This window comes from Barbus barbus, assembly GCF_936440315.1.
Source record: "Barbus barbus genome assembly, chromosome: 27".
Lineage (NCBI taxonomy): Eukaryota > Metazoa > Chordata > Actinopteri > Cypriniformes > Cyprinidae > Barbus > Barbus barbus.
This window is the reverse complement of record NC_136755.1, coordinates 17,502,772-17,529,390: the sequence shown is the minus strand read 5'-3', so window position 1 is coordinate 17,529,390 and position 26,619 is coordinate 17,502,772. Positions and strand designations below refer to the sequence as shown.

General features: G+C 37.4%; 1 protein-coding gene across 1 annotated transcript in view; it reads left to right on the top strand.

Moving 5' to 3' along the window:
• Window positions 1-26,619, top strand: part of LOC306846787 (CUB and sushi domain-containing protein 3-like) — a gene marked incomplete at its 5' end in the record, with an annotated part of 460,366 nt that overhangs the window by 406,620 nt on the left and 27,127 nt on the right. The window contains 4 exons of the mRNA XM_079380399.1: window positions 6,906-7,079; window positions 7,755-7,940; window positions 9,181-9,354; window positions 21,492-21,674. Coding sequence (XP_079236525.1) covers window positions 6,906-7,079; window positions 7,755-7,940; window positions 9,181-9,354; window positions 21,492-21,674 — 717 coding nt within the window. The remainder of the gene's footprint in view (window positions 1-6,905; window positions 7,080-7,754; window positions 7,941-9,180; window positions 9,355-21,491; window positions 21,675-26,619) is intronic.

Sequence of the window (26,619 nt, the reverse complement as noted above, 5' to 3'; positions counted from 1 at the left end):
GTGCTCATTCAACAAATGCACAGTTAAACAGATGAGTTTTGAGTCTTGATTTAAATGTGGCTAATGTTTTAGCACATGTGATCTCTTCTGGAAGCTGGTTCCAACTGTGGGCGGCATAATAGCTAAAAGCAGACTCCCCTTGTTTTGTGTGAACCCTTGGTATTTCTAACTGACTCGATCCTAATGATCTGAGTGGTCTGTTCGGTTTATATTCATTGAGCATATCAGCAATATATTTAGGTCCTAGGCCATTGAGTGACTTATAAACGAGTAAAAGTACTTTAAAATAAATCCTAAATGTAACTGGAAGCCAGTGTAAGGACCTGAGGACTGGTGTGATATGCTCAGATTTTCTGGTTCTAGTCAGAATCCTGGCAGCAGCGTTCTGGATGAGCTGCAGCTGTCTAATGGTCTTCTTGGGAAGGCCGGTGAGGAGACCATTACAGTAATCCACCCTGCTGGTGATAAAGGCATGAACAAGTTTCTCCAAGTCTTGATTGGAAACAAAACATCTAATTCTTGCAATATTTTTGAGATGATAGTATGCTGATTTAGTTACTGCTTTGACATGACTACTGAAACTAAGGTCTGTCTCTAGAATCACCCCAAGATTTCTGACTTGATTTTTAGTTGTTTGACCCCTAGAGTCAAGGTATGCATTCACCTTGAGAACTTCATCTTTCTTTCCAAATGCAATGACTTCAGTTTTCTCCTTGTTTAACTGAAGAAAGTTCTGGCACATCCAACTGTTAATTTCATCAATGCATTGGCAGAGGGAGTCAATGGGGCTGTAGTCATTTGGAGATAAGGCTAGGTAAATCTGGGTATCATCAGCATAGCTGTGATAGGCAATTTGGTTCTTCCTCATTATCTGACTTAGTGGGAGCATATACAGGTTAAACAAGAGCGGTGCAAGAATTGAGCCTTGTGGGACTCCACATGTCATGGCTCCACATGTCATTTTCTTTAATGAAATGTTTTCATTAAAGAAAAACATTTATTTCTTAATGATATTTCCCCACATTTTAAATTCTTATTATCCAATGAAAGGTTAGATTTTTGTGAATTGTTTAAATAAAAGATCAAAAGGATTAACAATGCAGATAAATTTTCACAGCCACCTTTGATCATATTTACCAAGCGTGCCGATATTTTTGGCCATGACTGTATATATTTTAGCTACAGATGTCAGGTAAAACAATAAATTAGTAAAATTAAAGTATAAATGTGTATCTGGCCTGTATGTTTAATAATATGGAAATAACATATAATAATTAGTGCTTTCAAAAGATTAATCGTGATTAATCGCATCCAAATTAAAGGTTTTTGTTTACATATATGTATGTGTACTATGTATATTTATTATATTTATAAATACAGTATATATTTTGAAAATATTTACATGTGTATATCCATTCATATATTTATATTCTTATTTTATATTATATATAAATACATTTAATATATAAACATAGCATATTTTTCTTAAATATATACATGTGCATGTGTTTGTATTTATACAGGTGCATCTCAGAAAATTAGAATATGGTGAAAAAGTTAATTTTTTCTTGTAACTTATTTCAAAAAGTGAAACTTTCATATATTTTAGATTCATTACATGTAAAGTAAAACACTTCAAAAGTTTTTTTGTTTGTTTTAATTTTGATGATTAGAGCTTACAGCTAATGAAAGTCAAAAATCAGTATCTCAAAAGATCAATCAAAAAAAGGATTTGCAAAACAGAAAGGTTCAAGTTCTTTAAAGTATGTTCATTTATGCACTCAATACTTGGTCGGGGCTCCTTTAGCACAAAAATTCCAGCATCAGTGAGGAATTGGAAGCGATCAGCCTGTGGCACTGCTGAGGCACTATTGAGCCTTCAGCTCGTCTGTATTGTTGGATCAACTGTTTCTCATCTTTCTCTTGAAAATATCCCATAGATTCCATATGGGGTTCAGGTCAAGCATGTTGGCTGGCCAATCAAGCACAGTAATGTCATGGTCAGCAAAGCACTTGGAAGTGGTTTTGGCACTGTGAGCAGGTGCTAAAGTCCTGCTGGAAAAGGAAATCAGCATCTCCATAAAGCTTGTCAGCAGATGGAAGCATAAAGTGCTCTAAAATCTCCTGGTAGATGGCTGTATTGACTTTGGACTTGATAAAATACAATGGACCAACACCAGCAGACGTCATGGCACCCCAAATCATCACTGTCTTCGGAAACTTCACACTGGACTTCAAACAGCTTGGATTCTGTGCCTCTTCAGTCTTCCTCCAGACTCCAGACCTAATTTCCAAATGAAAACAAAATTTACTTTTATCTGAAAAGAGGACTTTGGACCACTGAGCAACAGTCCAGTTCTTTTTCTCCTTAGCCCAGGTAAGATGCTTCTGACGATGTTTCTGTTTCAAAAGTGGCTTGGTAGCCCTTTTCCTGAAGATGTCTGAGCGTGGTGACTCTTGATGCACTGACTCCAGCTTCAGTTCACTCCTTGTGAAGCTCCTCCAAGTGTTTGAATCGGCTTTGCTTGACAGTATTCTCAAGCTTGCGGTCATCCCTGTCGCTTTTGCACATTTCCCTACTCAATATCTTCCTTCCAGTCAACTTTGCATTTAATATGCTTTGATACAGCACTCCTTGAACAGCCAGAATTTATACTGTATGGATGGTCATTTATTGAAATTCAAATGTAAATATTCTAATATTTTGAGATACTGATTTTTTACTTTCATTAGCTGTAAGCTCTAATCATCTAAAATATATGAAAGTAAAACACTTCAAAAGTTTTTTGTTGTAATTTTGATTTATTACATGTAAAGTTTCACTCTTTGAAATACTTTGAACTTTTTCACAATATTCAAATTTTCTGAGATGCACCTGTATATACCTAATAAATATATTTTTTTTTGTTTACTGTGTTGAGAGTTGCTGAAATCGCGTTTGGTCTCATACTGTATCGCGTATCTTGTCAGTGTCTGCACTTGCTTGGCCATTTTTAGTGATCAATAGGAAAGTGGGTTCAGCTGAATTCAAATAGTGATTTGTTGGATTGGTATAAAAAAGGTTATTATACCGCGGCAGCCCTCGTGTGAAGCCCTCTTAGTGTGAAGTCCAAAGAGTGTAAAGACCATCGACTCTACCGTGCGACTCCACCGGGCTAGGACACCGGCAAAGGATATAAGTATTGCTTTTTATTTTTATTTTATTTTATTTTATTTTCATTTGTTTACTATTGAAATGTTGTTGTATGCATTTTGTCAATTTTATTTAATTTCTGTATTTTCTCAAATGTGCGTGTAGATAGTATTTACAGAGTTTTAACTTTTAGTTTTAGTTACTTTTTCTTATTTGTAAGTCACTTTGGATAAAAGCGTCTGCTAAATGACTAAAAGTAAAGTAAGTAAAAGTAAATATACACAGTATATACACATATATTATTTTGGATGCGATTAATCGTTTGACAGCAATAATATCCTCATATGGGGTATAATCAATAAGCTTAACATGTAATTACTTCAGTAAAAGCTTTGAATCATTCGACAGCCCTAATTTTAGCTCATCCTACTGTTGCAGTTTTTAACTACTACTATATCTAGGACACAGATTGTAACTCTGTTGAAAACAAGCATAAAGGGATATGACATCATGACACAGACACTCCTCAGAGCTCTGTGTTTCTTTCTTAAATGGCACTGGCATTTAAAGAATCCACCTTAAGAGACCTCTATATTTGGGAAGCTATTTATATTTTTAAAAATGTGCCGTCACTGTCATCTCCCACTGCACAGTGACACACTGGGTCCACGCTCACAGCTTACATTTATCAGACACGCACTGTAGCAAGTCTGCCTCACTTCAATGGGAGCGGTTATTTGTTTGAAGAACATTTAGATTAAATGAGCTGATAAAAGGAGCTGCAGGGAAAGGAGTGAAGTAACTGCAGTATTTGAGGCTGCAGGATTTATCCACATCATCTTCCAGTTTATTAAAGAGGTAGTTCACCCGAAAATGGAAATTCTGTAATTTGCATTTTTGGATGAACTATCCCTTTAAGGGACACGAGTGATGACGAATTGTTAGGGCTGATCCTACATTTTAAAGTTGGTATTTTTCAAGAGGTGGGTTGTGACCTAAAATGGGTTGTAGGTCTAGTTCCCTTGAGATAAAATCTGGGTCCTCAGCAAGAATGTTTGAGAACTACAGTACTTCTCAAATTTGGTAATATCTGACTGTCATTTGATTTCATTCAACGTTCATTCATGTGGCATCTCCTGCATGAAATTTCAGAGAATAGCAGTCAATTACAATGAAAACTGGGCTATTGAGATGTCTGTTTTGATAATTGTGATTGTTGCCTCTCCAATACATTACTTTAACACGGCGTCTGAAACAATCACAGAGCTGTTTTGTATCTACAAATCATCTCTCACTTTCTGAAGTGGAATAAAGCAAAAGAGAAGAGAGCCAATTTTAATGCCTGACTAGTTGCACCAGACTTTGTGAGTCCTCAATGGATCTAACCAATAGCAGCTGACATACTTGATGTATTAATAGTTTACTCGATTTAAAGAATGAAATGAAATGAATAAATATTCATAGTTATTCAAGTTTTTTGCAGTTCTTTTTGTTTGGGGGTCTATTTGCTGGTGTACTCCTAAACGTTTGCAATCAGTTTTCACAAAATTAATTTTTAAGCATATATATAGATGCTTAAAATGTATTTTGTGAAATACATTGATTGCAAACAGTTTTTTTTTCTTAGGAAAACTGAGCAAATTGTTGCTGACTGATCCTGCACTCAAGCGTATCCACTATTTTGTCCAATCAGATGCTTTCTAGAATTAGAAGATCCCTTTTAACTAAAGCCACCTACCTTTGATTAACTATTTACAAGTAGTAAGTAATTGTTCTTGACTGTGATGTAAATTAAAGGCTATCTAAAGGCCCTCACTTCCTATTTTAGTAGGAAATATGTCAACACAGGAAAGAAAACCATGCTCATTAAGCGATATCAGTCTTTAAGCATAAGTGTTTGTCACATCTATGCAATCTGCATTTCACAAGCTTTGCACTACACGCTAAAATCACAGCGGGAAATGTGTGGGTACATTTTCAGCTATTTTAGTATACAGTGATTTGGTTGGAAATTTGGAGAGTCTTTAAATGACAGGTAAATTGCCTCCGTGCAAAGAGGAACAAATTACAACTGTGATTATGCAAATGAACTGTGGCTTTTTATGAGTGCACAAAAGACGCATAGTGAGGAACAAAATATACTGTAGGCTGGAAGAGCTATTACAAAAGCAAATATACCTCTAAATATGTCATATCAGCTAAATAAATTTCACTTTAAATAAGAGCCCTTCTGGAGCACAGTATATGGATTAGACTCTGGAATTAATCATTCCAGGTGAGGATTGGCCTGTCATTTTCGGCTTACAAGTGTAATCACAATACATAGTAGATAACAACAACTTGCACTGCTAACATCGGCTCCATATCTGATACTGATTGACAGTTTAGGTCTAATACTTCCTCCATATAAATGAAGTAAACTCAACCTGGCATGTAATTAAAAGGCAGTATGCTGTTGTTGGGTTGATTTACATTGCTGTCTGTATGTACTCTGATAAACGATACGATTTGAATGTCTAAACTGAACATCAGAGTGACAGCTCTCACCCGAAGGCATTGAGTGTGAATCTTCTGTTTACAGCATGTGCTGCTTCATTCAGCCAGCAAATGCCTGCAGTTGAGCACAAATGGTACCGTGTTGCCCATTGCTATTAGAACAGCGGGATTTCATTCATTGGACTAATGTTCCCTTCACACATAAACTGTTACTGTGAGCTATTAGATGACACACTTCCAGACAAAATGTCTTGTGGGTTTTTTAATGCTATATATACTCTACCATTCAAAAGTTTAGAGTCTGTAAGATTTTTAATGTTTATGAAATTACTCTAGTGTTACATGGTTCTTCAGAAATCATTCTAAAATGTTGATTTGGTGCTCAGGAAATTCATGAATTAATGTTGAAAACAGTTGAGCTGCTTTATACTTGATAATTTTTTTTCAGGGTTCTTTATTACTAAATATAAAGTTAAAAGAGCAGTAAAATAAAGTCTTCACTGTCGCTTTTGATCATTTTGATGCATCTCTGCTGAATAAATGTATTAATTTCTTCAAAAAAAAATGAAAGTCTTGCTAACTCCAAAATTTTTATCAGTAATGAGACCAATGCATTTTTAGATTTCCATAAATTCAAAAAACTTTTGCTGTAAAATGATGGCATTAGATGCAAAACATTACTGCCTTTTATTTTAACACATTCTTACTAAACATTTAGGTTTTCAAGGCATTAAAAATGGACATACATTGATCATTATATGTACAATTTTCAGTAACTGGCCCGTATCACTCACACTGACTGGTCCTTGGCCATCTTTTTCATTGAGCCCTACATTTAAAGAATTGATGTTTAGCAGGAGAGGTCCAGATAAATGCGTGCGTGTGATTGTGTCCCACTTAAAATGACCTGCCTCATAAAACCTCCCTTTGTTTCTATTCATTGATATTTAGACTGTAGTGGTGGTTTTGAATTGCCTTTTTATCAAGAAGAACCCGAATCTGATTTATTATTTTTGAGTTGGAAACTTACCAAATAAATGATTAGAAATTACAGAGGGAAAATGAACAAATTTCCAGCAGTGACCAATCAATATAAAGGGCACATCTATTTTCTTCCATAATTTAATCATGCTCAAAAAATGTTTCCGTCATTTAATATGTACCTGTTGTGAGAGAACTGCTTCCAAAAAGAACTCATCCCACAGCGCTACACTCAATTTATCATTTAACATGGTGCTTATGCCATATTAAAACATCTCACTCTTGTCATGTCCAGCCATCAGCTGCGGGCATCCAGGGAGCCCCATCTATGGGCGTACCATAGGCAATGGCTTCAACCTGAATGATGTGGTGAGCTTCTCCTGCAACATGGGATACGTGATGGAGGGCCCTTCTCGGGCTCAGTGTCAGGCCAACCGACAGTGGAGCCAGCCACCACCAACATGTAAAGGTGGGGAGAAAAGTTAAGTCTTTTATTCACACAGAGCTTTGCCTGATCCATCGCCTGACAAAATTAAAGCACCGCGGTGCACTCTGTGGGTAAGGAAGGGGGTAGCGGCTTTTGCTATATTGCTAAGTGGCTGCCAATTGTGGGATTTGGTGGCTGAAAGTACACTAACAAAAATGTAATTGATGCCTGGCAAGGAAAGACAATGTTATACTATTTTTACACAAAAATAGCTTGCATGTTCTGTGATAATTCATTCTGCATGTGTGCATTCACTTATGGCATGTAACTGTATGATACATGATACTAACACAGTTTGACTAAAATTGTATTTATTTATAATATAATTTTCATATTATTAAATCATTATATTTTTATAAGATGTACTGTATATTTCAATATTATATTTAGAAATGTTTTTATTCAAATTAAATCATTACATTCTAGATTAGTCCTATGTCACTTTTTAACAAAGATTCAGATATTTTTACTGTGTCCTAACAGTATTTTTGGATGTGGATGTCTGTGACACATACTAAAAATGGCAAATTCTCATTCTGCATGCATTGCAGGCATAGAGCATCTGACCTACTTGTTTCCTCCTAAGTCACTTGCTTAGTGTTTCTGCCAAATAACACGTCTCTGTTTCTGTCCTCTTCCTCTCTTCTCTGTTTTCAGTTGTCAATTGCTCTGATCCTGGGATTCCAGCCAACTCTATCAGGCAGAGTAAGATAGAGCATGGAAATTTCACCTTTGGCACGGTGGTATTCTACGACTGCAACCCCGGCTATTACCTGTTTGGCTCTCCTGTCCTCACCTGCCAGCCCACGGGTCAGTGGGACAAACCGCTGCCCGAGTGTATCGGTATGTTTCTGGCATCTTTCAATTAAAATTTGGCAGTGGTATTGTGGTGCTGATTACCTATTCATTCCTGTAATTGAGGGGAATTAGTTGCATGACCCTCTTCCTGCTGTTTAAGATCAGTGCTTGTAATTGAGGGACAGGTGGAACACAGATTTCCGTGGCAGATTAATTGGCAATGTCAGTTTTTTTGTTTTTTTTTTATCTGATCCCTGTTTTAATATGTGAAAGTTGAAACACACCACATCCTCAGCCTGTGTACAGCTCAGTAAGACACGTTCTGCAGCAGCTGCGAAGTCGACGGGGCCTGAGCTTACATTTTGCCCTGACAAGACTCCCTGCTGTCAGAGATGCCCTTTCGCTCAGTCGTCACTTCTGCTTTGTGTGTCTGCATAATCTTCCCTGTAGTTTTACATGTTTGATCCTAACGCCAGTTGCTGGGCTCTTTAAATACCAAAGTGACCCTACAATAAAATCTGGGATACGTTCTACATAAAAATGCTGATGTTTGCTTGCAGTCTAGGTCTATATGAAAGTTGTTTATTGTTTCTCAAGTGGTTATGAGATTGGCACACTATATTCAATGCTTTATTTATATTTATTTGTGCTCACACCTGTTTGTGAACACCTTTTCTGCTGACATACAAATACATATACAGCTAATAGTGAATTAATTTTTTTTTTTACTTTTCATTTCTAATTTTTTTGTTGTTTTACATCTAAACATAAAAACTGTATCCATTCAAATGACATTATATATAATTTGTACTTTTTTTATGTTAGCTCACTGACGTTTACATGCACATTTAATACCATTTTAATTAAATTAAAATAAATTATATTAAATTATTTTACTATACATTAAATTAATATATTTTAAAAATAATTATAAATCAAATTATATCCATTATTTTTATACAGAGTATTACATTAATTTATATTCATTTTAAATAACATTAATAATGTTCTAATTTTAGTAGTGGTGTGCACAAGCAGTGAAGTCTGAGCTAAGGAAAGGAGCAAACTTTCAGAAAGTGCTGATCTTAGTGCTCCTGCAGGAAGCTGAATTAGCACCGTAATCATTAAGAGCAACCAAAATGATTGTATAATTAAAAGTAAAAAGCAGCTTTGTTTCAAGTCTATTATGTTTTCGTATAATCGTATGTGAATGTGTACTGAATGAGTGTTTGCCGTTCCACTAACCGTGTTCACACTTTTCTGCGTCTGCATGTGTATTGGATAGTGGTGGACTGCGGACATCCTGGTTCTCCTCCCAATGGAGTGCTGAGCGGGGACAAATTCACCTTTGGCGCCACGGTGCGCTACAGCTGCATGGGTGGCCGGCAACTGAAGGGCGAGTCTTCACGGACCTGCCAGCTCAATGGCCATTGGAGCGCACCCATGCCCTTTTGCTCAGGTAGGACGGGCACACACATCCATCAATGCTATCTGCACAATTAAAGATGCTAAGAGCCATTACATGCTGCCTAAGAAGAGATTTTGGATATTGTTAGCTTCATTAAGTGTTTTGTTTTTGTCATTGTCATTTTATATGCAGAGATGATTGGCTGGGTTCCATTGTATCCCTGCATAAACATCTCTCTTGTTGAAATCACACAGATGCAGAAGCCGTCAGGTTCTGTGTTTGTGAACAGATATGAGCGCTCTCTTAACCCTTACTAGGCCGTTTACCTATAGCAATGACATCATCAGGCAACTCTGTCTGACTAAAACAGAACTTGCCCTTAGGTTAAGTAAAACCTAGCTGCCTCCACAAAGCAATCTTGTTTTTCCTTTCCTTTGTTGGTTGCAAAAGTTATATATCACCATGCAACAGTTATTTGCAGTCAACTAAATTGATTGGGCAGGCGATATTCCAAAATTGCTGATATTTCGTAAAACAGTTGGATCAGTCCGTTGCCTGTTCGCAACACTTCCTGCTTTGGCTTCTTTTGTTAATATTTTCTCTGGCAGAGAAAAACAAATTAAGCAACATAGTTGTCAGTGTTGTGTTTGGAATGTAATTTACTTGATATTTTACAAAAGTTATTTCTAGTTCTGTTTTAGTCTTCAGCCAATCAAACTGTTCCAAAAGTCTTGATATACAGTCCAACTCTGGGAGTTGGTAGTGTTTGTAACACTCCGCTTTTGTTTGTGTTCCAGAATGTCAGTCTATGTTTTAGTGGTGGGGATTTTTCAGCGACTCTTTCTGTATGTTATATATTGATATGCCAGTAAGTTTAATCAGTCTAAAAAATACTGATTCATACAGGAAATAAAACACCACTGCTGTGAGACATAGTCTCAGTTAAATTTGAAACAGTTTTCGTACTTGAATGAAGTTGAAAATAGAAGAACTGCCGATACTCTGTCTAAAATAACTATAAAGATAACTATAACTATATTAACATCCATATCAACGTTCTGTTTATTTTAAATGTGTGCAGTTAATGTCTGCATGAAGTGATTCCAACTATAGTGTTCCTATAGGTGCCATTATCATTATAGTTGTGATGTGGACATACCGATTCTCATAGAATCAGAATTATTATTAAAACTTTATAGTTATAGTTATCTTCCTTGGTGTCAGTAGACCTTTACTCAGTATTAACTTTTTGCTTATTGGACTATCTAGAGTCAAAGCAACCCAATTTTGGTCTAAGGTCTTATACCTACTATCTGTTTTTGCTTAAATCTGGCCACATTCTGTCAAAATGACTGGTTCTAAATTGAAGAGGGATCACAGACTAAAGCCTATGACATTTCTTTCCAGTAGCAACAAATTTATTCTTGAGGATACAACCCCCTGAGATGCACCATCTCGTTTTCAAAGGGGCCCTATTCCAATTCACCGTCATGTGTAGCTTGCTAAACAGGAATACCGCACAAACAGACTTGTAATAGACTGAATTAGCATGCAATATGTTTAGTATCTTTTCTCTCTGAGTGCATGGGTGTATTTATTCCTTGAGGGCTTGCTATTGAAAGTATATGTTTATGCACAGCTTGAGTTAGAAATAGATATACTTTCTATAAACACAGTCTGTTCTGCCTCTGCTTTTTATTTAATTACTCATTTTATTAGTAATTTAAGTGTAGGAGAACCTCAGAAAATAGCTAAGTTGCACAATCACAGTTAACAATTGGTGGGATAGAAGTTTGGATGACTTCCAAGCAGCAAAATGTCTTCATATAAAGCTCGTCAGTTTTTCCATGTGAGAAGAAAATCATTGGATGCCCAACAAGGCCGTGAGAATCCGCCCCAGTGGCAGAACCATTAACTCAGCAGAGGTTTGAGTCGCAGGGGCTGTTAACACTCTACCGCTGAGAGACGCAGCCAGAACTCCCTCTGACTGGCCGATGACTATGTATTTAAGTTTACGGCTGAAAAATCGGCTGGTGGGGCGCCGCCTTAAGCCTGCGTCCGACATCTGTGAGGTGTATAATTAATCTGTGGGTTTGCTGTGCTGTTTTTTTTTTTTTTATTATACATTTTCTCTGCTTTTTATTAAGATTACATGCAGATGGCTTTGGGCATGGACAAATATACAGATGCAACTGCAGGAGTCCATGTCTGTTTATGTTGTGTAGTCTTTACAACAGGAACCGGGGACTCTCAGAATCAAGACGAGCTGTGGAGACCAGACCGAACATGCACATTTCATAACAAACACAACACAATACCCCACCGTCTCACTTCCATTGTTCATTCTGTCAATGGAATGGAAAGGCTTGTTCTAACTGGGAAAATTCCAGAGGGGAACTTCAAAAGGCTCCACATGTGGGTTCCTACACCCACACGTACAGCACAAGTTTTGTTGCGCACCAAATATGGCTTAGAGAAATTTTACATAAGCCATACGCCATCCGTGTACAAAACGCTTTGCAAGGCCACTTCAAATAGTTCTGAACTCGCTGTGCTAGCGGCAGCTGAGCCTTTGTCACATAGAATTATTGTGAATCAAGGACCCCTGTGTCCAATGCCTCACCTAACTCTTATTCTACCACACTGTCACATTGTCCTTGGAGACTTTAAAGGGAATTAAAAATAAACATGCAGGAAAAGCATAGAGTGAGAGAACTGCTCAGTCACTGGCATTTTGAATGGTGTTATACCATATACTCTGGTTCAGTGAGCTCAACAAGTCCCTCCCGTTGCCTAGAATAGTCTGTTGTGCCCTTTAAAAAAAAAGATTTTGGTAGTGGAGGACTCCATTCTCCCTCTTAAAAGAAAATATTGCATGGTTGTATGCTCTTCAATCTCCTTTTGGAGCTCTTGAATTATTAGAAATTGCGCTGAAGGTTGTGCTGCTTTTTGTATAAGCCTGTAGACTGAACTTTGATTGGTTTGGCTGATTGCAGTGTCCTTGTGTTTTTATTCCAGCCATCAGAATCATTGTTCATGATAAACACTTGATGTGCAATTTTTTTTCAAGTTATAAATTAGTCCATTGTATATGAGATTGTTTAAAGAATGACCACAAATGGCTTGTGGTGATATGTGTGGGTAAGATGAATACTGTCTGTGACCGTTCAGACTGAGCATTTTTTAGGCTAAGCAGCTCTATTTTTGTAATCAGCAATGTCACGCCTCATTCCCATGATGCTTCTGCTGTTACGGTTAGTAAGATGTGCTAACTGTAATGACTTCAGTTGTTCGACAATAGATATTGCTGGTCACTGGATCTCTGTTGTTGTCATTTTGCACTTCGATGTCTTTCAGTTCAACAAAGAATCCTAAAAAAAAGTATAACAGTGTTCACAAAAGTAATAAGCCTGTTTTTTAAATTTTATAATAAGAAGAAATGTTTCTTCAGCAAATCAGCATATTTGAATGATTTCTGAAGTGACTCTGGCGAATGTAATGGCTCCTGACAATTCAGCTTTGCCATCTCAGCATTAATTTTACAAATCTATTTATAAAAATAATAATTAAAAAAAATGTTTATAAATTGAATTAACTTTTTTAATATTATTGTTTTACTGCATTTTTGATTAATGCAGCCTTGGTGATATTTCTTTTTAAAAATATATAAAAAATCTTACCAACCCTAAGCGGCAGTATAGATTAAACATCAAATTGTGATGTTGTCATATCACAGAGCATTTTTTAAAATGAGGACAGAGAAGGTACAAGTCAAACTCTGCTCAGCAATATTGTATAGCTTACTTTTTACTATTACTTAATACTGTTAAATTGATGAAATAATGTTTAATAATAAAAATATTACTAAAATGTTGCTACTATATTACTTTTTTATTATTATATTAATTTTACTTTCGATTTGTACTAAAGATTGCCTATTGACGTGTTTCTTTATAGCATGCAACAAGAAAGACTAAAATAACCATGATGTAATTTGGTAAAGTACTAAGTGAATTAAAGAACGGATTTGAAAAAATAGTGTTCACAGTAATGTCCAACATGCCTCATGTAGTCCCAATTAAGTAAACTTCTATTTGACAAATTTAAATTGATTGCTCACAATGAAATTAAGCTGTGACAAAATGTTCAAGAATTGTGTTGCATTAGCTCACTTTAATTAACCAAATTGCACAAGCAGTAAAAATCCATTTTTTGAGTGCATGTTGCTTCTGATCACCAACTCTCATTGAAAACAAATTACTTCTGCTCGCTTTATCATTACAAATCACCTTCAGTGTGAATGTACCTAGAAAAATGACATGTTGCGGAAAACTTCCAGACAGCCTTTGCATAAATGTGACTCTCAAATGCACTTTGCATATTTTTAAACACCCACTGTTTATCCATTAAACCTGCATTAAGTGTCTGTGACCCATAAAGCGTGAGTACAGACATTGTCTCTTTCCAATCCCACTGTATATGCTCCAATCCTCTACAGAGATCCATGACCCAGAAAGGAGGGGGCAGAGAGAGAACAACAGCTAGACAGAAAGAGAAATCTCTCTTCCTCTTGGTCCTAGGAGGCTTTATTCTCCTTCCTGGTACTGTTCATCTGCCTCCAGGGTTTTCTGGGTTTCGTGGCACAAAATCATAGCAGCGCAACTTCATCCTTTTTCCTGTGTGCTATGCTGAAGGCGTTTATACACACAAACATGCGCTCACGCAGGGGACTGCAGACTGCTAGAAAGAACTGAGTTGATATTTTTTGTGTGCATCTATTGCACGAGCAGCTCTTGAGATCAGTTAGTGATGTCCCATGCTGTTATACAACCTTTTGTTTTAATAAGAGTCCAAACCGAAGCTTTTACAAGCCTTTAACCTTGTTGCCGGCCTCTTCTAATTGCCTGCTTCCAGAGAGAAGTCTCTGAGGTAAAGCCTTACGAAGTTATGACATGATCCGACCCTCTTAAAATCAACAAACAACCATTTACTCTTTGCCCCCAAAACAGCCTGGTACCCAATTAGCACATATACTGGGCTGCATCAGTGAGGGTTTTAGTGTCCACCTGGTGGGAAGATCTTCTGTTCTCTCCCTGCTCACACCTGAACTTCCTGTGGTCCAATTAGAGCGGCTGTAAGTATGTGAGGGCTGTAGCTAAAGGAGCATCCTCCAGCAGTGAGCCTCTCTCAAACTTAACTTCTCTCAAATAACTTTTCCAGCTCTGCTTGAGCTTTCTGGCACTGCTTGACTGCAGATAGAGCGAGCTGACTGCACACTGATTGAGACGGGAGCTGCTAGTTTAGACTGCAGGGATTCTGCTTTTCTTAAAGGTGAAGTGTGTCACTCCTATGTCCCTAAAGGAACCCAAACAGAGTTGCATAAAAATGAAATTGCTTCCAATCAGTTCTCCTACTACTTCTGCTTGTGGTTTGTACAAGCTGTTAGTCCTGCACTGTCTGGGCATCGAGGTTGAGTTTCTGAAGTTTTGGTGTCGGAATTTGGTCCCTTTCTTGCCTGATATAAGCTTCCAGCTGCTGGAGAGTTTGTGGTCATCTTTGATGTATTTTTGGTTTAATGATGCGCCAAATGTTCTCTATAGGTGAAAGATCTGGACTGCAGGCAGGCCAATTCAGCACCCAGACTCTTCTACTACGAAGCCATGCTGTTGTAGTATCTGCAGTATGTGGTTTTGCATTGTCCTTCTGAAATACACGTCGTCTGGAGGGGAGCATGTGTTGCTCTAAAACCATTATATACCTTTCAGCCTTCATAATGCCTTCCAAAACATGCAAGCTGTCCATACCGTATGCACTTATGCACCCCCATACCATCAGAGATCCTGGCCGTGATTTCCAACAAGAATGTCAAATTTGGACTCGTCTGACCATGGAACACTTTTTCCACTTTGAAACGGTCCATTTTAAATGAGCCTTGGCCCACAGGACACAACGACACAACTAAAGAGTTGTAAAGAAATAGCCTCATGTCCATTTTTGCACAAATTTAACCAAATTTGTTAACACGCTTTATGAGAGCGGTAGATGATCTGAGACAATTTTGGTGAAAATTAGACAAACCATCTAGAACAAGTTCGAAAAAGTAGATTATTCACATAATTCAAAATTGCAAAAAAATCTTGACCTGTAGAAATTTACATTTTGGTATGCATTTGACTCTACATGAGGCAGAATTCTACTATTTAAATCTAAAATTTAGCAGAAATAAGAGTGTGAAATGTGGCCTATTGGTGGCGCTACAAAGTTTGAGATAGACTCCAAATTTGCTATGGTTAATATTGAGAGTGTCCTCTATCTGTGTGACCAAATTTCATAACTTTTCCGCAAGCAGTTCTATGGGCTGCCATAGACTTCCAGAGTGGAAGAAGAAGAAGAAAACTGACAGGTAAAATAGGTGCCTTTTCCCTGTAATAAAACAATTTAAGATTAGAAAAGTGGCCTACTTATAGTTGACTATTCAGTAGAACCGAAGGGACTTAAGTGGATGTTAGTGTGGATGCTATCAATCAATTCCATTTTCCAAAGGGAACTTTTGTCTTTTTTTTTATGTGAAATTGTACAGCTAGGGCAGGGAATTATGGGAGGAATGTAACCCAAGCACATATGTGCTTATTGCACGTTTCGCAGCAGTTTCAAATTGATATGTCTAGTGAGTGGCACTAAAATGCACATTCAATATGTACCGAAGAGCTGCAATGCCATATCGTGTGAGCTACCAAGCAAACCTACTGCATTAGAAAACCCATGCACATGAAGCTGTATATATGTGATGCTAACGCTTAAAAGTATCAGTTTTCAACTTTGCAGCATAATAAAATAGTTTTGAGTAGGGGTGTGCGATATGACGATTTTTGATCGTGGACGATAAAAATGTCTCCACGATCTGCTTTTGAAGAAATATCGTAGTATCGAGCTACAGCACACATTCTGTCAAATACAGTTCTGGCGCCGCCGTCTCTATATACTGTACAACAGGACATACAGCAGTAGAGTTACTCAGACAGGACACTGCACTTATTCGCGATCGCAAAAGTACATTATTTGCATACAAGCCTTGCTGGTTAAATGTTTAATTCGCGCGCTGGTCTGACGTGCGCTTGTTCTGAGCTCATACACCTGAAGCGCGCGCACTAAAAGGCCTGTCTAACAGCGCCTGATTACTCAACTAACTTATCTTTTGCGCTAATACTGTCAAAACACACAAGGTTTACATACAGACTGAGTTGGTTATCTCTAAAATGAAAGTAAATAGTTAAGAGAGAAACGGATGCGTGCCTGTACTGTATATTAGATGCGTGCAGCTCTTAAAGGGACAGGACACTAAACGTGCTGTCGACTGTCATTAAAGGGATAGTTCACCCTAAAATTTAATTTCTGTCATTATTTACTCAGTGGAAAACCAAACAGTTGCTGGTCCACATTGACTTTGATAGTAGGAAAGAAAAATCCTATGGAAGTCACTGAGGACCAGCAACTGTTTGGTTTTCCACCTTCTTCAAAATATCATTTATAAATGTTCAGCAGAAGAAAGAAACTCATTCCGGTTTAAAACAACTTTTGAGTAAATGATGATATAAAAATACAACATTATGACAGAATTGACAGACAGATGACAGAATATTAATTTGTGGGGGAACTATTCATTTAACGTTAACAAAACAACAAAACGCAAAAGAGAAAAATCACTCACTATTCTTGACTGAAAAACTTTAATAGTTGCTTTAGGAATCAGTCTATCTAATGTTTTATTTTTATATTTGTTCATTCAATTTCATTGAATGCTCTGCTAAATACACCTATTGTACCTGGAAATAAAGCACTGTTTGTTTTATTTGTATATTATGTGTATTTGTAATGTGTATCTTTGTTCTTATTTTTTAATAAGAAAAATAAAATAATGACAAAGATTTTTTATCTTCGCCCACTTTGGCCTAAATATCTGCCATGCATCTTTGTCTTTCTAGTTTGGCTGTAATGCTCAGACAACTTGTAAAAACCAAAATAGTAAAACTAACAAAGAATCGTGATAAAAATCGTGAATCGTGATATTTCTATAAAAAATCGTGATATGATATTTTTCCCATATCGCCCACCCCTAGTTTTGAGGTCATAACATAATGTGTAAATCATAATTTGTGTGAAAACAAATACAAGTTGTTAGAGTTTTACTGCCTCTAGTGTTCATTTCAACTGGAAACTGCAGCGAGTCATATGTATAGGTGCATTTTTTGAGTTTTGCTGAAACACAGGTAAAGCCATGCCTTTCCAGTGAACCTGAGTAGGAGAAAGAAAGAAAGTCATAAAGATTTGGAACGACATGGTGGTGACTAAATAACAACGGAATTTCATTGTTGGGTGATCTATCGCTTTAAATGCTAGGCTAAAGCTCCATTAATTCAGCTATTTTGTATCTGACCCATATCTGTTGTCCAAAAGCATATTTGAACCGAAGTGAAAAATCAACCCTGACTGCCAAAAAGCCACCAAAGATGCCACTGATCAATAATACATGTTTAGTGCCCCACTTCTCTTCCACTCAAGTTTTGTGTCGTTGCACAAAGTTGACATTTAATATTGTGTCAGTTTTTATCTGATGTAATCCTGTCAGCAGTGTTGCCTCAAAGCGTGAACTGCATGTTTGCGATGATTTTTTGATCAGAAGCGGCTGTACATCAATTTGTGACATGCAAATGGACATATACCCTCTCCTCCTGCGTCTACGGTGGTCTCAGGGCTGCCATTGCAGATAAGTGGAAGAGTTCCAGTGGGACGGCTAATACAGCAGTCCCCTCCGTTTGCCCTTGAAGTGTTATGCTTGGTCAGCACTCTCTCCCTGACAGAACACGCTCTTGGGAGTCCAAACACCCACACCTAACGGCTCTCGCTCCTCTCGTCCTCTGCCACCAGCAAGAAAGACAAAGATGGAACATGACATAAAAACACACCTTGTTCCTCAGTGACATACAAACACACACAGACCTCCCAGGAAATGTACTACACACTGCTACAGAAAGAGTTTACCAATACGAGGCGCCCTGCTGTATTACACCCCAAGAAAAGTACATGCCGCTGTCAGAACGCATCTCTGCACGTGGCGGTTCTCTAAGAAATGTTTGCTACTTCATCTTAGCATGACCTGTAGGGTGCCTGTTTCTTCATCACACCACAGCCTGAGAAACAGACCCTTCTGTGTGCTTGTTCTCTGAGAGGAAATCCATCCTCCTCACTTAACTTCAAGTTCACGTCAACATGCATCTAGAGTCCCTGTTGTGTGATGTATGGCACATGTATGCGATTTACTGTACTACAAAGTCTGCAAGATAAAAACCTGCCAGTCATCCAAGGGTCAACAAGTGGCCCTTCAGCAGAAGAGCCTGTTCAAGCAGCCCACTGACGTATTAATAAGTAAGAGGAACAGCCCGCAGTCCTTTTAATAACAGCCATTTTAATCTGTCCCCTGGGCCTCCCGCCACTAGCCCTGCCTACCAAACTCTCCAGCCACACTGATGTATTAGATCAGGAGATGTTTTTTTTTCTTTTCATAAAGCTGCCTGTTCTTAAATAAATCATTACTTGTTTATGGAGCTGCCTGGTTTCGTTGACATAGGCTGGGTTTGGATGTTGGCTGGCCTGATATGAGATGGTAGGGTTGCGGTTGCGGTTGCACCAAATGTTCATAAGGTCTTTGAGACATGAAGTTCACATGTAGTGAATAATAGTTAGTTTGTAACAAAGCCTGTACATAATTTAATAGTACACTTTTGTCCTAAGGCAAATGTTAGCCCAGGTTGTAAGCCTTCTGTAAAGTAGTGTGTAGTCAAATATGATGTGTACATTTATTTAACCATTAAGAAGCTTTACAGTAAAAACTGTGAATATTATTACAATTTAAATGATCTGTCATCTATTTGAATATATTTTAAAATGTAATTTATTTCTGTGATAGTGAATTTTGAATTTTAATATGAATTTTCAGAAGCCAGTACTCCAGTCTTCTGTGTCACGTGATCATTCAGAAATCATTCTAATATGCTGATTTGGGGCTCAAGAAACATTTCTTATCAATGTTGAAAATAGTTGTGCTGCACAATATTTTTGTGAAAACAAAAAAATAGCATTTATTTGAAGTATACATTTTTTGAGGCAATGCAAGTCTTTACTGTCACTTTCGCTCATTTTAATGCACCTTGCTGAATGAAATTCATTTAAAAACACTGACACCAAACCTTTTTAATGGTAGTGTCTAAATATATAAATAAAATGCAACTAAATCTAAAAAATGATATTTTTAGATATGTCTAAATATCCGTCTATATCTAAAAATGAATACAAATTTTACATTTTAATTTCTAAACCCTATAGCATGCATAAGTAGTAACACAGCATGACATGCTCTTCATTTCATTCTGAAGTTTTGCTATGAAGTCAGATATTTGCATAATGTTAAAATCATGTGAATTAGTACAATTTTAACAATATTGTAAGGTAAAACATTAAGTATTTTCATATAATTTAATGGTCACACTTTATTTTAAATAGTCCAATTCTTGCCATTAACAAACCATTAACTATGATTTTTGGCCTTAATAAACTCCTAATTTGCTGCGTATTATTAGTTAGTAATGTAGTTAAGTTTAGCTATTGGGTAGGATTAGGGATGTAGAATACGGTCATGCAGAATATGTGCTTTATAAGCACAAATAAACAGCCAATATGTTAATAATAGGTACGTTAATAAGCAGCTAGATAATAGTGAGAATTGGTCCCTATCCTAAAGTGTTACCAATTTAATAAGCCTGCTATTTATTGTTACGTATGAGGTTTCAATTAAGTATAATTGTGCAATGCAATAATGCGTAAATTGTAATTTAAAATCCTATAGTTCTGGTGCAAATCGGTGCAAAGTTATAACATACACTCAGCTGGTACAACCAGCCACTGATCTTGTCCAGGGTTTGAGCAATAAGTCATGGTTTCTAACACTGTGTCCTAACCAGGTTTCCAGCAGCAGGCGATTTGTCTGTGCACACTGAACATGAAACTTGACACAATCACAACCGATCACCTTCTATATTTTTTTGGTGTGTGGAGATTATTCATAAACCCTGTGAGCATAAATGTGCGTGTGCATCTGTGTGTCTCTGTGTGATTGTGTGCGTTTGTGTGCTGATGATGAATGGAGCTCAGGTTCAGGTGAGGTGCAAGGCTGCAGGGCCCTGAGCTCAGGATATATGGAAGCAGCAGGAATCAATCAGGAATATCAATTTCCAGAGAGCTGTAGCAAAGCCTTGAGTGCATGGAAAAAAGATGTCCTCCAAGATTACATCCTGAGAGGGGTTAGAAAACAGGCACAGGACTAGTCATCCTTTTTTTATTCGTTTGGCAGTAGGATAGGTTAAAATGGTATGTTTCTTTACACTTGACGCAAATTCTTGGTATTTCTACAAGATACGCTTGTGTGTTTAAGAAGGTATTCTTAATTCTTAATGAGGCTCGTCAGCCTCAGGCACTTAAATTATAACTTTTTATTTACACAATGACAAGAAATGAACACGATGGAAATAAAAAATACTTAATTAAATTTTTTCCCGTAATTGTATCAAACAAGATGGAATGTTTTAGCGTGAAATAAGCCAACTAATGCATCAAATTTATCAACTCCATTACTTAAACATACTAATGTTTGTGCTGTTGTTTCCCACCAAAACTGTTATTTCCAGAAGAATGATGTCATTCATGAATTGTTAAACGACTTATAAAAGACTAACAGGAAGGAAAGTAAAATTGAGGACACAGGGTTAAAAAAAACTAATAAATATTCCCAAAAACACTTTTGAGTAGAGAAAGGAAACAAAAATTAGAAACACCTGGAAGATTTCATAATAAATTAGCAGGTTTTTTCCAAGTTATAAGGTTATATACCAAGAATGGTAACATCTGCATAAAGAAAGCAGTAAAACTATTTAAAATTCAGCCCATTTGTTCACTTGAATGGTGATATTAAGAATACCAACTAATCTAATGTCCATTTATGAAAGGAGTTGAATAGTTTATCCAATATATTAAGACACTTACAATGGGGGCATGAAAATTTACGATATAGTTGGAATGACCCTCACCTCTTTTCAATCTCTATTGTCTTTTTTTTATTCCTCTCTCTGTTTCTCAAGGTGATTCATCAGGGACATGCGGTGACCCTGGCACACCATCCCATGGCAGCAGAGATGAGAGTGACTTTCGGATACGCAGTAAAGTGCACTTCAGCTGCTCGGTGGGATACGAGCTTTTTGGATCTGCAGAAAGGATGTGCTTCCCCAACGGCACATGGTCCGGTACTCAGCCCTCCTGCAAACGTAAGCGCCTACAGAATCTGACATGATCCAGCATCTCTAAAACTGCCTAACTCCCACTCTCACTTCACATTGTGCACATTCTCTTTCACTTGGTTAGGTGAATTCAGAAGTAGGACATCTCAGCCCTAAGCTACTTAGTCAGGAGTTTGTTTTATCGGCTGAAACCCTATTGTATTTGTTAGGATTTTTATTATTATTATTCCGCGCTAAAACTGATCGTGCAGCCCAAAACATAAGGACTAAAGTGTATGTGCAAGTTTTTTGCTCTACGACGTAAAATTTACCTATATCCCAAACCTACTTTTGCGAACTAGTCCTAGGTTTTTCGCCCAATCGGAACCAAACCACTGAATATCAATAATTATCAAAAAAAAAATTGAAATTCCGTTTTTTGTGCGAAACGGTACGCTAATTAGCATCTATGCTAACGTTAGCTAAATGTTATTTGAAGTATAACTCTGGAACGGAATGAGATATCTTCACCAAACTTGGTACACATAAGTACGAGCCCAATCTTTGGTCAAATAAAAAAAATTGCGCAGATCTGCCACTTGGGGGCGCTAAAAGACGGGGAAAACATTGGTGTATCACAAAAAACATGGCCGCCATTGGCCAAAGAAGTTTAAGCACCTATTAAACAAGGTTAACGGAGGTCGATCGGAACAGGACTCGGTGGGCCTGTTCGACTCATGGCCTAAAGGTCTGTAAGAATTTTGAAAGAAATCGGCCACTAGTTGGCGCTAACGAGTTTTTTTGGCTCTCTAATCACGTGGTGTTTTACATATCTACACAATATGCATATAATTTGATAGAGCTCCTCATAATGAGCAACTTTGCCTCAAGAACTATTGCTGTCAATCAAATCATTCATTAACTATTCAGAAATGGGTTTAAAACCTACTTTTACGAACTAGTCTCTGGTTTTTCGCTCAATCTCGATCAAACCTCTGCAGTAATAATCTCTGGACTCTCTAGATCAATAATTATCGAAAAAATGTTGAATTTTGTCCTTTGTTTAGCTATAATTAGCTCATTTAAAGAGGGGGCGTGGCCACATAACCATAAGCCCATAAAACCTCAACAAAAACTTTAAACTTTACGAAAGTTGGTGAAAACATGTGTCAGATGACTGTTAACAAGCATGAACAGTTTCATGGAGATCGGACATAGGTGGCCCTATAAAAGTTAAAAAGGCCTCAAAAACACAGAATTTCTATAGTAAATGACCTCCAATTGCAATAAAATGTTCATATATTCATTTATACACTATCTTCATATAATATGATAGATCTCCTGATTCTGAACAACTTTGCCTCTAGGATCACTGCTGTGAATCCAACTGTTCTTTAAATATTTGAGATTATTTTAAAAACATACTTTTGTTAACAAATCTTAGTTTTTTTTAACCCCAAATCAATCAAATCAGTGCAGTACTATTCTCTAGACTCTCTAGGTCAATAATTATCAAAAAAATGTTGAACATTTGCATTTGGACAACCATAAAACGGTCATTTTATAATATGTTACATAGTGTACCCAAAGAACTAAAATCCTAAAAGAAAGCCCTAAACTTTTCTCAATGATGCATAATTTCATTCTAAACAAGCATGCAAAATTTAAGAGAGATTGGGCAAAAAATAACACTAGTTATATAACACTCAATTTTCCCTCTTCTCGTTATTGTTGGTCTAACAGTGGAACTTATTTTGAACCTTTTAACAAGCATTGCCTTGTTTGTTGTTTCTTTAGTAGCACTACTAAGTGCTGAACAGAACACCTTCCTGTTCATTTTAATAATGATCTTGCATCCAACCCCCTGGAAGCAAGTGTTATCTTTATTATACCATAAAATAGTCCCAAAAGTCATTTATCAGTGACAAAAAACTATCCGCTAAATAATATATCACCGGCCACATTGTTACCTGATGTTTTATTTTGCCCTGCCGTTACACTTGTACAGTTGTCAGAGTCCCACATCACGTAATAAACCCACATTTTCCCCGAGGCTGTAAAGTCTACAGCACAAATGAAAGATGACTAGCCACTTCCAGACTCAAGCAAGCAGAGTTTTCTGCGGAAACATGATGCACCATCTTGTTTTCTTGCTCCGAGACCTGACTAATGGTGTTTCTCCCAGGGCTCCCACCTCCCACAGAACATATATTTGACATGACCTAAGCCATTGTGCGGGAATCATTTTTGAGAGACGGCAATTGGCACAGGGATACAGGAACAGTGACTAATTGAGGGGGAAGGCATTGCGCTATAATCTGTCCCCCATGCTGCAAAATGACAAGCCCTATGGGAATCACAATGGTCAGCCTGTCATCGCAAGACAAAGAGAGTGCTCGAGTTTGCCGTCATGGAGGTGTACCGCTAGCACTGTCTTTTTAACAGCAGAGATGATTCCATTCTGAAAGGAAGCCTGAGTTCTTCCATTGCAGTCAACCAAGAAAGCACTTTGGCTTGGCGGATTAATAGGTTTTCAGCCAGTTAATTCACTCAACCAGCATCTCTGCGGAAATAAAGAGCTCTCTTTTTTTGTCCTTTCATTTCCTTGGTCTCAGTGCCATGCTCCGGGTATGATCTACAGGCCTGTCATACCATATCTTCAAACTTCATCCCCGCTCATTTAAGCCTTACAGACGCTAATACCTCATTCTGTTATAGCCACTATCCCATGTCATAGTCATTACATAGTCAAAGACGTCTCTCTAATGATATCTGTTCCTTTAGACCATCACTTTCTTACCATCAGACGTCCAGATATATCAAATACAGTTTGGTGGAAGCTACTTAATAAATGAAATACACAGTTTCACAGATAACGTACTACGTCTGAAAAATTGTGATCCAGTTCAATTACTAAGTACTTCATGGCAGAGTATTTGTATTGCTAATTAAAAAGCACAAAGTCTCATGTAGTCAGACCTTTGACTGAACAGCATATGGTCTTGTCTACACTGCCACTTATTCTTGCCAAGAACCATCTACTTAGACAGTTTTGTGAGCAATATGCATCGGATGGTCAGCGAACAGACTGTGTGTGCCATCTGAGACTAAGCAACATGACAACGATACAAGGCTGTACAGGACACTGGGGTATATGCGTGATCATTTTAAAGCAGGGGTGTCCAAACTACGGCCCGCGGGCCATCTGCGGCCCGCTATCACTCCTGTGGCGGCCTGCGAGGGATTTAAAAAAAATAAATTATACGAATCTGCAGAGGTGGGCGAACTACGGGCTTTTTCATCCAGTCTGTGATGCAGTTGTTCCAATATGCAGCATCAGTCAAATCCAATAGATGGCGCTGTAGCCTGTAGTGCAGTATATAACCCCTGATTTACACTGTCCTACCGCTCCAGTCGATCCGCGGCGCGTTTCAGAAGCGGCTCTCCACGCGACTTCACTAAAGACAGGCGCCGCATCTATTTTTGACCGACGCCGCGTTCAAGCCACATAGCTAATACAAAATAAAAAGTCAAAATAGTTCTATACACTACAAAACTGGCACAATAGTAAATACGTGTTTAAAAATGTGAAAGTGTTCATTTGTTTTGAAAAATGCCTTGTATTGGAACTGTTTTAAAAATGCTTAAAAGACTTTCCAGTATCAGAACAAATGGCAGTGTTATCCTCCTGCTCACGGGTGCTGTCATTTGGGCAAAACATGGAAATAATTTGTCATTTTATCTTGCAAACATATGATTTCTTCTTCTGTTTCCCACACACATTTTTATGAAAATGGATATAGTACAGTTTTTTCTGGATTACAAATCGCGTTTTTTTTATCTGAAACGTGCTGTAATTTCCAAGGTGACTTATATAAAGCAATCAAGGTCAAGAGCAAAGCGCGCACATCAGGATTGGTGATTCAAGATTCAAGAGTTTTATTTGTCACATACACAATTATACAGAGTATAACCAGCAGTGAAATGTAGGTTATGATGAATGAGAAAAGGCAAGCGAGTTTAAATTGTGCATATTCCAGCAACCACGCCGCTAGTTTCAGTTTCGGTTTAAATATTTAAGGCTGGGCGTTTATATTATGTTTATGGTGAATGCCACTATAATTTGTGTTTGTTTTTTACTTATGTTTTCGTTCTTTTTTCTATTCTGAACACTGCTAAATTTACAGGATTGTTTGTGGAGTGTAGGGAATATAAAAACATGTTTCTAATGTTTGTAAACATTTCGTTTATTTTACATTATTTCTGAATGAAATGATAAAATGTGTCTTATACATAGACTTGTACACCAATGCAACTTATCTGTGTGTCATAAAGTGCTCATAAAAATAGGTAGAGATGGTACAAGAAAAGAACTGCCATGTATGTACAAGTATACATAGTACAGTAGTAAGTGAGTGTCAATTTAGAATTAAAAAAAAAAAATCAAAGCTTCATTTGTCATAAACATATTATGCGGCCCCTCACTTAATGTGGAAAATTTGATGTGGCCCTCGAGTCAAAAAGTTTGCCCACCCCTGTTTTAAAGGGATAGTTCACCCAAAAATGTTTATCTGCTTACCCCCAGGGCATCCAAGATGTAGGCCTAGGTGACTTTATTTCTTCAGTAGAACACAAACAAAGATTTTTAACTCAATCTGTTGCAGTCTGTCAGTCATATAATGGCAGTCAATGGGACCCACGGCTTTGAGAGTCAAAAAACATACACAGACAAAACCAAATGAAACCCTGCGGCTCGTGTCTGTGCAAGAAACTGAACAGTATTTATATAATTTTTTACCTCTGATCCACCACAATGTCCAACTGTCCTGAGCGCGTTCACAACAGCCGGCGTGTGACGGTGTAAAAAAATGAGTGACGTATTCGCGCGACAGATAGCTTTTCATTTTTTACACCGTCACACGCCGGCTGTTGTGAACGCGCTCAGGACAGTTGGACATTGGTGGATCAGAGGTAAAAAATTATATAAATAGTG